The following is a 14,615-nucleotide window of genomic DNA, read 5'->3' on the forward strand; positions in this document are numbered from 1 at the left end:
CACGCTGGGCGCGCCCACGTAAAATGGTGGCGCGCAGCCGATTGCGGGCAACGATCGGCTGTGCACCCGCCTGCGCCCACTCCCCCACAACGGGGAGAAGATTCTCCCCTAAAGAGTTTGTGATTAGGTCTTGATGTTGATTGTTCTTCTTGGGTGGCATCATTCAGCCAAGCTTCATTCTCTCCATAAACAATATCCACTTTCACCAGAGAACCACGGGCAATTTACACTTCCTAACTAAGGGGCACTGTGACCTCTACTGGCACCTCGGCTGAATTCAGCCGTGTACAGACAATTAATTGAATTGGGACTCCCCTAGTCTGTAAGGTTCAGCTTTCACAGAATTTACTTACTAAGCCATTGCTAAGTCTTTAAGAATTATTTTACCTGCATTGTGAGTAATCCTTGCTGTTTAATTTAATTTTTATTTGCAGTAGCTCTTCTCCAATGTTGAGGAACTACATACAGACATTAGAAATAGGAGCAGGAGTAGACCATTTGGCCCCTCGGGTCTGCTCTGCCATTCAATAAGATCATGGCTGATCATCTTGTGTTTTGATTTCCACATTCCCATCTAATCCTGATAACCTTTGCTTCCATTGCCGAACAAGAATCTACCTACAACAAAAACAAAAATAAAAATACCTGGAAAAACTCAGCAAGTCTGGCAGCATCTGTGGAGAGGAATACAGTTAACATTTCGAGTCCGTATGACTCTTCAATAGAACTAAGGAAAAATAGAAGACAGGTGAAATATAAACTGGTTTAAGGGGTGGTGGGACAGGTAGAGCTGGATAGAGGGCCAGTGATAGTTGGAGATTGCCAAAAGATGTCATAGACAAAAGGACAAAGAGGTGTTGACGGTGGTGATATTAGCTAAGAAATGTGCTAATAGGTGACATTAAGGGTAGAAAGCAGGATGAGCAAGGTACAGATAGCCCTAGTGGGGGTGGGGTGGGGGGAAGGGATCGAAATAGGCTAAAAGGTAGAGATAAAACAATGGATGGAAATACATTTAAAAATAATGGAAATAGGTGGGAAAAGAAAAATATATATAAATTTTTGGAGAAAAGGGGGATCGGAAAGGGGGTGGGGATGGAGGAGAGAGCTCATGATTTAAAGTTGTTGAACTCAATATTCAGTCCGGAAGGCTGTAAAGTGCCTAGTCGGAAGATGAGGTGCTGTTCCTCCAGTTTGCGTTGAGCTTCACTGGAACATTGCAGCAGGCCAAGGATGGACATGTGGGCATGAGAGCAGGATGGTGTGTTGAAATGGCAAGCGACAGGGAGGTCTGGGTCATGCTTACGGACAGACTGAAGGTGTTCCGCAAAGCGGTCACCCAGTCTGCGTTTGGTCTCTCCAGTATAGAGGAAACCGCATTGGGAGTAGCGAATGCAGTAGACTAAATTGAGGGAAGTGTTCGTGAAATGGTGCTTCACTTGAAAGGAGTGTTTGGGCCCTTGGAAGGTGAGGAGTGGGGAAGTAAAGGGGCAGGTGTTGCACCTTCTGCAGTTGCATGGGAAGGTGCCATGGGAGGGGGTTGAGGTGTAGGGGGTGATGGAGGAGTGGACCAGGGTGTCCTGGAGGGAACGATCCCTACAGAATGCCGCCAGGGGGGGTGAAGGGAAGATGTGTTTGGTGGTGGCATCATGCTGGAGTTGGCGGAAATGGCGGAGGATGATCCTTTGAATGTGGAGGCTGGTGGGGTGATAAGTGAGGACAAGGGGGACCCTATCATGTTTCTGGGAGGGAGAGGAAGGTGTTAGGGCGGATGCGCGGGAGATGGAATCTATCTACCTCTGCCTTAAAAATATTCATTGACCCCGCCTCCACCACCTTCTGAGGTAGAGAATTCCAAAGTCACACAACCCTCTGAGAGAAAACATTTCTCCTCATCTCTGTCCTAAAAGGGCGTACCCCTAATTTTAAAACAGTGCCCCCTAGTTCTGGAATCATCCACAAGAGGAAACATCCTTTCAATGTCCACCTTGTCAAGGCCTGTTCAAGATCTTGGATACCTCACTCTTCCAAGCTCCAGTGGAAACAAGCCCAATCTGTCCAATCTTTCCTCATAAAACAACCCCACTCATTCCAGGTATCAATCTAGTAAACTTCCTTTGAACCGCCTGCATTGCATTTACTCCTTCTGTAAATAAGGAAACCAAAACTCCACACAGTATTCGAGGTGCAGTCTCACCAATGTCCTGTATAACTGAAGCATAACATCCTTACTTTTATGTTCAACCCCTCTTGTAATAAAGGATAGCATTCCATTAGCTTCTTAATTACTTGCTGTACCTGCATACTAACTTTTCGTGACTCATGTACTAGAACACATAGATCCCTCTGCACCTCAGAATTATGCAGCCAATGTCCATTTAAGTAACTCTCTGCTTTTTTGTTCTTCCTGCCGAAGTGAACATTTTCCCACATTAAATTCCATTTGTCAGATCTTTGCCCACTCACTCAACCTATCTATATCCATCTGCAACCTCCTTATGTCCTCTTCACTACATACTTTTCTACCTATCTTTGTGTCACCTGCAAATTTAGCTACCATGTCTTCATTCCCCTTGTCTAAGTCATTGATGTAAATCGTAAAAAGTTGAGGCCCCAATACAGACCCCTGTGAGACTTAACTCGTCACATCCTGCCAATCAGAAAAAGACCCATTTATGTATACTCTCTGCTTTCTGCCAGCCAGCCAATCTTCTATCCATGCTAAAATGTTATCTACTATACTAAGGACTTTTATTTTCCATAATAATCTTTGATATGGCACCTTATCAAATGCCTTCTGGAAATCCAAGTACAGTATGTCTACAGGCACCCCTTTATCCATTGCGCTAGATACTTCTTCAAAAAACTCCAGTAAATTGATTAAACATGATTTTCCTTTTGCAAAACCATGCTGACTCTTCCCTATTGCTTTGAGCACTTCTAAGTACCCAGGTATAACCTCCTTAATGATCAATTCTAATAACTTCCCCAGGACAGATGTCAAGCTAACTGGCCTATAGTTACCTGTTTTCTGCCTCCCTCCCTTCTTGAATAGAGGGGTTATATTTTCTACTTTCCAATCTGATGGAACTTTTCCAGAATCTAGCAAATTTTGGAAAATTAACACCAGCGCATCAACTACTTCATTAGCCACCTGCTTTAAGACCCTAGGATGTAGTCCATCGGGACCCGGAGACTTGCCGGCCTGCAGCTCCAACAATTTGCTCAGTACCATTTCCCTAGTGATTTCAATTTCACCAAGTTCCTTTCTCCCATTTACCTGTTGATTTGCAGCTATTACTGGAATGTTTTTTGTATCCTTTATAGTGAATACAGAAGCAAAATATTTGTTCATTTCATCTGCTATTTCCTTATTATCTACTATTAATTCCCCACTGTCATTCTCTAGAGGACCAACACTCACTTTATTTGGTCTTTTCCTTTTTAAATACCTAAACTCTAGCTATCCGTTTTTACATTTCTAGCTAGCTTCCTCTCATGCTCTAATTTCTTTCTCCTGATTAACCTTTTAGTCATTCTCTGTCAGTCTTTATATGTGTCCAATCATCTGTCCTGCCACTCATCTTTGCGGAGTTGTATGCTTTTTCCTTAAGTTTGATGCTTTCCTTAACCTCTCTAGTTAACCACGGGTGATGGGTCCTACCTTTAGAATTTTTCTTTATAGTAGGAATGTACTTATTCTGAATACCCTGAAATATCTCTTTAAATGTCTGCCACTGCTTCTCTATTGATCTATCCTCCAGCCTAGTTTCCCAGTTCACTTCAGCTAGCTCAGCTTTCACCCCCATATAGTTGCCCTTATTTAAGTTTAAGATACTAGTCTTCGACCCGCTCTTCCCTTTTCAAACTGGATGTAAAATTCAATCATATTATGGCACTGCTACCTCGGGGTGCCTTTATTCTGAGGCCATTAATTAATCCTGTCACATTACACAACATCAAGTCTAATATAATCTGTTCTCTGGTTGGTTCCAGAACATGCTACTCTAAGAAGAAATCTCAAAAGCATTCTAAGAACTCTTCATCCAGGCTACTACTGCCAATCTGATTTTTACAGTTTATGTTTAGATTAAAATCACCCATGATTATTGTCGTCCCTTTATCACAAGCACACAATATTTTCTCTTGAATGCTTTGTCCTACACTGTGGCTACTGTTAGGGGGCCTGTAGACCACTCCCACTAATGACTTTTTTCTCCTACTATTCCTTATCTCCACCCAAACCAATTCTGAGCTCCTGAACCAAGTCATCTCTAACTATTGCACCAATGCCCTTTTTGATTAACAGTGTTACCCCTCCACCTTTTCCTAGCTTCCTATTCTTCTTCAATGTCATGTACCCTTCAATATTAAGGACCCAATCTTTGTTGTCCTGCAGCCATGTCTCCATAATTGCTATCAGATCATATTTATTTACTTCAATGTGGGCCATCAATTCGTTTACTTTGTTATGAATGCTACGTGCATTCAGATAGAGAGCCTTCAGTTTTGTCTTTTTGTTACCTTTGTAACATCTAGTCTTGACTGTTGACGTATTCTTAGATTTTTTTCTCTCTGTCCACTCCTGCCATTCTCTAACCCTCATTTCTCATATTACTAATTCGTTCGCCTGTCTCGACTCTACACCTTGAATTGCTACCTCTACCCAAGGTTGATCCCTCACCCTTCCTGTTTAGTTTAAAACCTTCTGAATGAATGACATCCTCCCAAATCCATAATACTTCTCCCAACAAGCTGGATGAGAATGATATTCCTTGTGTAAAAATAATACTCAAAGGATTATAGGACAAGTGTGTTAAGTAGTTATGTATGAATTGTTCGTATTCTTCCGCATTCAAATTCTCAGGTAAATTATACAGGAACTTTGGTGATTATGTAAGGTACTCAAATATATGGTCTAGATATCTGCATGAAGATCACATTTTATCATTTAAAATGCCTTCTCACAAAGGCTTGTTTCTGCTTTCAGATTGTGCAGGCTGTGGCAGAGATATTAAAAATGGACAGGCTTTACTGGCTCTTGAGAGACAATGGCACCTGGGGTGCTTCAAGTGTAAGGCCTGTGGGAAGGTCCTTACTGGGGAGTACATCAGCAAGTAAGTGCTAATTCTACTCTTTGTGTTGAGGTGCACAGAATCCAAAGGCTAACTTTCTTTATTCCATTTTGAATTTTGATGTCCTATAACGCTAGCATTGCTAACAGTAAGATTATTTGGATGTTGAATGGCAAGTGTTTGGAATGGAAGATTAATAAAAAATAATTAAATAAAAATTACAGTATTACACAGTGGTCTTTCTAAATCACTTGGCAGAGTTAAATTGTCAGCAAATTGTTCTTCATCCAAGGAGCAGTCAACTCCTGCACTGGTTCTCCATATAATGAAGCAGAAACCTTTTGAGATGCAATTGAGTTAATATGGACCAATGGATTTCCTTATCCATATTTATCTTGTGGTTTTGTGAACACTTTTAAGGAAATAACTTGATCAAATTAATTTTATTGTTTTAAAAAGTTTGAGTCAAACTGTACTGGACACAAGCTTCACTTTTTAATATTTGCCCCAACAACTTCTGTTAATATCTGTAAACGTGTGTCCTGTTAAAATTGATGGTATTGACATTTAAGAGATCAATGTTAACCTTTTGTATATCATACTAAATCACATTAGGATATAAATTCATAAGAGCATAACTTTAGATGTCATTTATAATCTGATACATTACTTTTCTATATTGTTCTCATTTGTCTTTCTTCCTTTTACCCATAAACCTCTGACAGGGATGGTGCTCCCTATTGTGAACACGATTATCAGAATCTCTTTGGTGTGAAATGCGAAGACTGTGGCAAATTCATCACAGGAAAGGTCTTGGAGGTAGGGACTACTTGCCTCTTAACATTGTGTCAATAGACAGGGTGTCATCTTTCCTGTAAAGACATGTTCTCACATAAATCCCAACTGAGTGCAAATTTATATATTCTGTTACAGTGAATCTGAGGTATTTCATTTATACTTTCAAAGGAGCTCTTTATGAAAAAAGTGCTTAGATGGTCAAAGCATTACATTATGTATACTGTAAAAATATATATTATGTTGTTTATTCATGACAGCCTTGTGGTGAAACCGTTACTCCCCATTGTGCTATTTTCCCTTGCATTAAGAGGCTTTCTGCAGTTTGTCAAGTAAAATATAACATCTAAACTATTGTTTAAAACAAGCTAGCATATGATCAATTCATTTCACTTAGGAAATATCGATAATATAATCCACTACATAGAAGGTATTGCTACTAATTAATGACTCGGTTATTTAATCAAGGCAGTATTGTTTTTCATAGCTGGTTTACACTACACAGCTGGATTGAAAGCAGAATTGAGTACAGGGACCAAGTCATCTGCTAGTGAAGCTATGTTGTAAGGCAGTTTCTGAAGTAGACTGACTGGTTGGTATGGCTATTTGTGTAATGTCAGTAACCAAAAAAACGACAGTCAAATTAATCTCAAAAAGCAATCTATTATGTGAAGTGCCTTGAGATATTTGGCTGTGAAAGGTTTTTTTATAACAGCTTGCCAGACACAGGGAAGTGAAACATGACAAGGACAGTTACAAAAACATGGGGCTTGATTTTTAGCCCTTGCCTGGGCCAGGATCAGAGGTGGGCACACACTAAAGGAGGCTGACTGGCTTTTTTCAGTCGCCATTCATCTTCCAGGATGCCAAAGCTCTAAGTGGGCCCAGAGGCCCCCCTGTCTGCCTGGGTAATGTGGCAGCTGTAGGGCACCCTGTAGGGGGTCTTGCTGCCCATGCCCCCACGCCTTTGCCCACCCTGCATGGTGGTGGCTTGGCTGCAACATCCATTTTTTATTTAAAATTTTTAAAAATTGGAAAGAGGGCACCTCCATTTTGAAACGCCCTGTCCCTTACTTCCTCACATAAGTTGAAAGGCGCAGCAGGCTGCAAAGGCCTCTGGCCCACCGGCTTCAAGAGCCTGCCCACTGTCCTTAAATGGACACCGAGCCTGCCCCTCTGTCCATTAATTGGCTTCCCTGGGGAAAATCACAAAGAGTCACTGTTTCTCATGCAGTGTGGACTACTGCGCAGCCTGATGATGGATTCAAAAACCCGCATGGAAAATCCTTCCCATGGTTGCTGCTAGCCTCCGTTTAGTTTTAACAGGATGATGCTAACTTCTTTCAGTGTGGTTTTAAGTGATTTTACTTAATTAAGTTATTTGATAATTAATTGACCTTTGCCAATGAAATGTGCTCATAGTGAATCAGCACTCTATCTTACATTGCCCACAAATTTCTTTTTCATTGACTTCATATCAATAAATGATGAGAGAACATCTGTTGCTGTGTGAAAAGTCTAAATAATAAGAGCAAGTTAAGTACTGGATCTCAGCAGTTATTTCATTTACCCATTAAAAGTCATAATAAATATTCTGGTGTGTTTTATGCTGCATTTGTAAATCCTACAGCTGAATAAGGCTTTAGTCAGCAGACTGTTGCCATTCCAGCATAAAACTGCTGGAACATTCAGCATAAACATGCTGAATGTAGAATTGCACTGACCATAGCAGGAATAGTCAATAATGTTAAAGGGCTATTGTCACAGAGAGAAGTCCCATGGTAGTTCCTGCAATGTGAAGTTCCCCCACATTCTCTGCTTCTGTAATAACAGACAGAAATTTTTCAACTGATTTTCCTGGTTCTGAGTCACAGCTTCCCCTGTTATCTTTTATCCACTTTCAAATTCAATTTTAGAATTTTTTTTACAATCTTCCTGGAAACGCAGAGGTAAGAACTCTTCCAGTGATGTATACAATGTTGCAGATTCCAGATTAAAAAAAACTTGTCTTTGAGGATGCCTCAAAATGGAGATACCCTCTCCTTCCTGCAGCCTCAGCGGCCCCCCTCTGTCAGCGAAATGCTGTCCTGGGTCCCAACAGCAGCCTAGGCTTAGGTCCTGCCTTCAGTACTGGTGGTGGGATGACTTAGCTGCTGAGAAAATCTAGTCCTATAGGAGCAGGTGGGCACCTACAATACACACCTAGTGGCATTGATTCTTGTCATTGCCATGGTAATTAAGAAGCTCCTCTCTGAACCAATGTGCTTTGACAGGGTGAGTAACAGGGGCTTCAGGTGGGTCCACCTTGTACTTAGGTTGTGATGTCGACACGAAGGTTTATTGTTTCTCTGTTCTCATAACTTAATGGCCAAGGTGTTTTTCATAATTAGAATGATGCTCTTTCTCAATTACAAATATACCATACCTTTACTTCAGCTTTAATTTGGACCAGGTATAGGCTTGATATTTTACATTGAAATCATTGCCATCAGTTAAGACTCAGAGTTGATTGATGGGATTGACTATTACGTAATCATCGAATGCCAAAAACTCACGATATACTTCAGCTACAAAACTTGCTGTTGTATTCCCCTAATAATAGAACTGTTTATCAAAAATCCACCCTAACGTTTCATTTCTGTATCCTTAAGCATTTGCTTTATCAGCAGATCATTACATTGTGTGAGGAAAGGAAGAGATCCCACATGTTGCTTATTGTTGTGAAGAGTTTTGTGTTCCAGCATGTGGCCCATTGAATCAATTGTATTCCACAATGTAACCCATTCTTCTGGTCTGAACAGACAGTTATCCAGAATGTGGCCCACTGTTCCGCTGTGACCCGGCAATATGGATCAGTTGTCTTGTCATTAATTAGCCCACAGATCGATGGAAAAATCCATGACTGATGTGAAATAATAACATTCTGCCATAGAACCTATCAATAATCTAATAGAATAAAAAGACAGCTACATAATCTCAAATACAAACTAAAAAAGTATGCAACCTTTATTCTGGCAAAGCGCTTCCATCCAAAGCATTAACTAATATTCTCCCTTAATAGATGCTGAGAAGTATACGGAGTGAGTTTCCAGCATTTATTTTGTCTTTCTTACCAATCTAATACAGTATTTAATTACGTGTGATGGTTACCACAAAATAATTGTCAATAACAAAAGGAGCTCTCAGAAGAGATCCACTGTGTTGGCATTGGCATTACTTAGCCTTTCATTTGGGAGCATTCTTAATTAAAAAATCATTGAAAAGGTTAAGATTAAAAGTTAAGAGATTAATCTTCTCTTCAATATAGCTGCTTCAACATTTTCACATTTCTTTTGTAATCAAAGGGTTGTATTTACTAAATGAAGACAATACTGGCTTTACTTTTCCCTGATTTTATTATTTTTGTCACATCCGAATAGATAGCCTAATATGAAGAAAAACAAAACTAGGAGATAACCACAAGGTAGCACTGCTATACCATGCAATGTTTTAGCTACTATGATCTTTGTTCTTCAAAGACTTTGCTAAGATTCGAGTAAGATGTATTTCGTTCATATTTCACTGAATCATTAGGCAATTGATTTGAGTAAGATGTATTTCGTTCATATTTCACTGAATCATTAGGCAATTAATGCAGCATTGTTTCCTGCAGCTATAATTCCAGTACCCTGAAATATCAGCAGTCAGTTTGGTCAGTTGAAGATTGCATTTACATTTTTAATCTGTAGTACCTGTTTTACTGGTCCCCCACAGCCTTTGTAAGCAATCTCTGACAGGGTTGCACTGTTTGTATCAATAGAAGTTAAAGTATCACAAGTGTTGTGAGGCATAAAAAGCACAACTGAATAGATTGAGGTGACACAGCTTTGTCTGAGGGCTTGACATGATTCAAACCAACTCTATTAATAAATTGAATGTTTTAATGTAGTAAAGTTCAATTTATTAGTGCAATTAGAATTAATATTGTAAGAAGTAACAGCCACAATGTATTCAACATGTATTGCTGACCAAAATCAGGCACACAACAAAATTGGAACATTTGGTTTTTGTTGGAATTGTCCATGAACTGCCTCAATCATTTTTTCCCCTAATTAAGTTAGTGAAATTATTTTTATGAAATTACCACTCTCATTGAAGTTCTGGTTTGGTTTTACTCCCCTTCTGACCTTAAGGTCATTGATAAAGCAGCTGAAGATGGTTGGGCCTAGGACACTTCCCTGAGGAATTACATACAGACATACGAAATAGGAGCAGAAGTAGGCCATTTGGCCCCTCGAGTCTGCTGCACCATTCATTAAGATCATGGCTGATCTGTTTGTGTTTCAAATTCCACATTCCCATCTAACCCCGATAACCTTTGATTTCCTTGCCTATCAAGAATCTATCTACCTCTGCCTTAAAAATATTCAGTGACCCCTCCTCCATCACCTTCTGAGGCAGAAAGTTCCAAAGTCACACAACCCTCTGAGGGAAAAAATTTCTCCTCATCTCTGTCCTAAAAGGGCAGCCCCTAATTTTAAAACAGTGCCCCGTAGTTCTGGACTCAGCTACAAGAGGAAACATCCTTTTCACATCCACTTTGTCAATACCGTTCAGGATCTTATATACTTCAATCAAGTCACCCCTCACTCTTCTAAACTCCTGCAGTGGGCTGAGATGGTTGACCTCCAACAGCCACAACCATCTTCCTATGTGCGAGGTATGACTCCAACCAATAGAGGGTCTTACCCTCATCCCATTTGATATCAGTTTTGCTAGGATTCCTTGATGCCACACTCAGTCAAATGATGCCTTGATGTCAAGGGCAGTCATTCTCACTTCACTTCTGGAATTCATGTCTTTTGTCCATGTTTGGAGCAAGGCAAAAGAGAGATCTGCCGGATCCCAAACTGTGCTTCAGTGAGCAGGTTATTGCTGAGTAAATGCCTCTTCCATCACTCTGCTGATGATTGGGAATGGGCTGATGGGCAGTAATTGGCCAGATTGGATTTGTTCTGCTTTTTGTGGTCAGGAGATACCTGAGCAATTTTCCACTTTGTTGCGTAGATTTATTGGAGTAGCTTGGCTGGAGTTATGTATTCTTCGTTGTGATTAGTTGGCACAAGTATGAAGTTTCAAAGTAGGTTTGCTTTGTTGGCAAATTTTTGCAGTGGTTGGGAGAAATTTCTAACTCCTGTGGGAGAACCCACTGTTAATGCAGCTGGAAATGAAGGCTGAAGCAGTGAGCTGATGAGAAAAATATCTAAAATATTTTAAAATTCCTACATTTTAAGCAACAATCCAAGAGAAGCTGGACATGTCAATCACCAGCAGGTGCAGGAAGCTGAAGAACTTTTGAAAAGTCGTGTTTGGAGATATTTCCTTCTTAAAGTTTGATAGTCAGAAATCTGCTGTGTGAGCATTTCAGTGTCTCTGCTGAAGATCTGCAAATTTTCACTCAATTCATATTTGGACAGACTACGGAAACGAATGTTTATTTCCTATTGCCGCTTTGTGCTAAACAGCAGGAACCTGATACATGTATATGCCCTTGATCATGAGTGATAAGTCTCACTGGTTAATACATGAGAGCTCTGAAACCTCTCAAGTTTTAAAAAATCTATCCTTCTGGTATGTGCACCCAATCAGCTGTGGCCACTCAAGCATCTACACTCCAGAGAGCTGACTGCAGAGGAAACCAGAAATGCAGCCTACCGGAGCACATTTCAAGTCTGGAGTCTGAAGCTGCCTTGCTGTATGTCTGAGAGTCTTCCCTGGAGTCTGACATGTGGCATCTGGGCCTGAAGTTGAAGTTGTGCTGGTCTCTGGAGTTGCTTGCTGCTTGGTTCTTGGTACCTTTGGCTGTGCTGTTCTTTGTAGTTAACCTCAAGCGTAATTCATAGTGCTGTAGATTGCTGCTTTAATTATTAATTCCAACAGTAGTTTGTAGTAACATTGTTAGAAATCAATCTTTGTGCTTAAGTTGTGGATTGTTTGCTGCTTTAATTGCAGTAGCATTTTCTGAGTTCATAGTAGTTGCATGTTAACCCCAGTAATAATCTGTGATAGCTATTAAAATCGGTACTAGTTGTTTCCTTGCAATTTGTAGCACTACATGAGTTGACTCTGAATTGACTGCTGCTATTGTCATGATAGTATTTCATAGCTCCCGAATAGTTGCAGTACTGTGATTCAGGCTGCAGGCAAGGCAAGGGCAACAAGGCAACTTCAGGCTCCAAGCTCCAGATTCAACAAAGCAATGTGCTATGGCAGGCTCCACTTCCCGTTTAATAGAAAAACAGAAAATGCTGGAAATACTCAGCAGGTCTGGCAGCATCCATGGAGAGAGAAACAGAGTAATGTTTCAAATCAAATATGACTGTTCTCCAGAGTCTCCTGTTCTGAAAAAGCTATCTCATTGTCGGCAGACCCTCAGCCATTTTTGGCTGGAGGCAGGACTTCCACACCTCCCCTGACTCAGGCGGGAAGTCTGGCATCAGAGAACTGCTCAGCAATCTAGAGTTGGCAAGTCTGGATTCATGAAGAGAAAGTTATCATTTGCAGAGAAAACCCTGCCTCAACATACCAGTGCCCAGTAAAAAATTGTTAATTGAGACTTAGGGCGGAATTGTCCAGTCCCGTTGGCGACAGTCATCACGGAAGGCGTGAGCAGACAATAGGATGAGAAAGCCAAAAATCAGTTTCACGCCGTCCTGAAACCAGTCTGCAGTCGCCCACTCCACCCGTCAATGGCAGGCCACATTTCCTGCCGTCCAACGTCGGGAACTTAATTTTAATGCATCTCATTATTATGCAGTCACATCAGAATCATACCCCCACGTCAACTTTACCACTCATGTCGGTGTGACTTCAGAAAGGTGTGTTTCACAACTGCCTTTAAAAGGCGTGCACCTGGTGAGCTGAACTCCGAGGGGAACTCGGAGGTAAGTGCACACAACCTTGCACAGCACTCACAAGCATTGCCCGTAGGGCACAAGGAAGAGGTGCCACGCATTCGGGGAGGCACAGGCAAGTCAATTCTTCCTGACTGGCTTTCAGTGCGGTGCCAAGGCAAGGGCTTCAGTGCGGATGAGGCTGAGGGGGTGGAGTGGTGGTTACAGGGGGGCAAGACAGCACAGACTGAAGGAAGTACACAAGCACATGCTGGGGTGGTGGTGAGGGGAGGGGGGTGAGGGAAGTGGCCACACATTTGGAAAAGCTTGTCAAAAGTGAACATTTTTCTGCAGCTGAGACCGTTCAGCAGCAGCTCCATTTCATGTTTGAAGTCAGGCCTCTGAAGCTTTTCTGCCCACTCAAGCAATGCAAAAGCATGAATGTGTCACCAAATGCTCCAGAACCTTTCACCCCTTGGGCGCAGACTGCAAATTAACGTGTGTTTTAGGGGCAGCAGAGCAATTGGCCGACTAGGCAAGGTGTAGAAACCCCTTGCAAAAGGTGGCCATGGCGCAGTCACTGATGGAGGTGCTCACAGCCCCTTGCAATGTCCTTATTAAGGTGCAGTGTCCATTATGGTTCAAGCTAACAGTGCAGCCTTGTAGTGCAGGTTAGGAGAATGCCCGTGCCTGAGCTAAGAGCACAGCCATGAAGCGCATTACACTCTGGCCATCCAAGTGGCGTCTCTCTCTTTGATCTTGCAGGAGGAAAACATCAGGATCATGGAGCCTGGTGACCTAGCGGTATGCCTCACGGCTTACAGGGAGCAGAAAAGAAGCAGAAGAGTGCAGCGAAGGTGCCTGGCTCGGCAAAGGGAGGAGAACCTCCGTCAAGATGAAGGGGTGGCAGGGCCTCCTGTGCATACAGCTGAAGATCCACAGCGAGCTATTGCTCATAGGTGCTTCGCTATGCCCAGAGTCTATAAACAGCATTTGCAGGTGACTGGGAACCAGTGTCATTGAAGGCTGCACATGTCTAGGTAATTGGTTGGTCACATATGCCACCTGCTGCATGATTTGGCTCCACGGGGACATGGGGGGGCATCCATTGCTAGTGGCCGTGAAAGTGACCACAGCGCTCAATTTGTACGCCAGTAGCTCCTTCCAGGGCTCCACAGGCAACCTGTGCGGGATCTTGCAAGGCTCCACCCACAAGTGTATCCAGGAGGCCATGGATGCCATCTTCGCAAAGGCACAGAATTTTGTGCATTTCACCCAGGATCAGGAAAGCCAGGAAGCAGGAGTGCTGGGATTTGCGCAGATCTCAGTTTTTCCACAGGTGCAGGAGGCCATTGACTGCACTCATGGCGCCTAGATCTCTGTGGCCACAAGCAGTCAACTACGTCAATCGCAAGGGCTTCCACTTGCTGAATGTTCAGCTAGTCTGCGACCACCACAAATGCATCCTACAGGTCTGCTCACTATTAGACAGGGAGCGTCCATGACTCCTACATCCTTAGCAGGTCTCAGATCCCTGACTTCTTCCAGGAGGTGCAGAGGTTGCAGGGCTGGCTCCTGGGGGACAAGGGCTACCCACGAAGAATGTGGCTGATGAAGCCCTTGAGGCAGCCTCAGGCTGCAGCAGAGGCTCAGGCTGCGACCCGGACTTTGGTGGAGCAAACGGAAGGCCCGGGGCCTCGACGTGTCCGGCGAAGCACTGCAATACAGTCCACCAATGGTGTCACGCATCATCATAGCTTGCTGCCTGCTACACAACCTGCCACTGCAACAGGGGGAGGACCTGGCTGAGGAGGAGATGGAAGAGCTGCACGTCACTTCCAATGAGGAGGACTTCGAAAGGAATGACGATGAT

General features: G+C 42.5%; 1 protein-coding gene across 2 annotated transcripts in view; it reads left to right on the forward strand.

Annotated features, from left to right (window-relative positions):
* ablim1b (actin binding LIM protein 1b) overlaps nucleotides 1-14,615 on the forward strand; it is a 266,319-nt gene that overhangs the window by 131,918 nt on the left and 119,786 nt on the right. For both annotated transcript variants that reach the window (XR_013579734.1, XM_078564687.1), the window contains exons 5-6: nucleotides 4,991-5,117; nucleotides 5,801-5,894. Coding sequence is in view for 1 of the 2 variants with exons in the window: in XM_078564687.1 (XP_078420813.1) it covers nucleotides 4,991-5,117; nucleotides 5,801-5,894 (221 nt within the window). In the remaining variant the exon portion in view is untranslated. The remainder of the gene's footprint in view (nucleotides 1-4,990; nucleotides 5,118-5,800; nucleotides 5,895-14,615) is intronic.

Source organism: Cetorhinus maximus, chromosome 20 (genome assembly GCF_964194155.1).
Source record: "Cetorhinus maximus chromosome 20, sCetMax3.hap1.1, whole genome shotgun sequence".
Classification (NCBI taxonomy): Eukaryota; Metazoa; Chordata; class Chondrichthyes; order Lamniformes; family Cetorhinidae; genus Cetorhinus; species Cetorhinus maximus.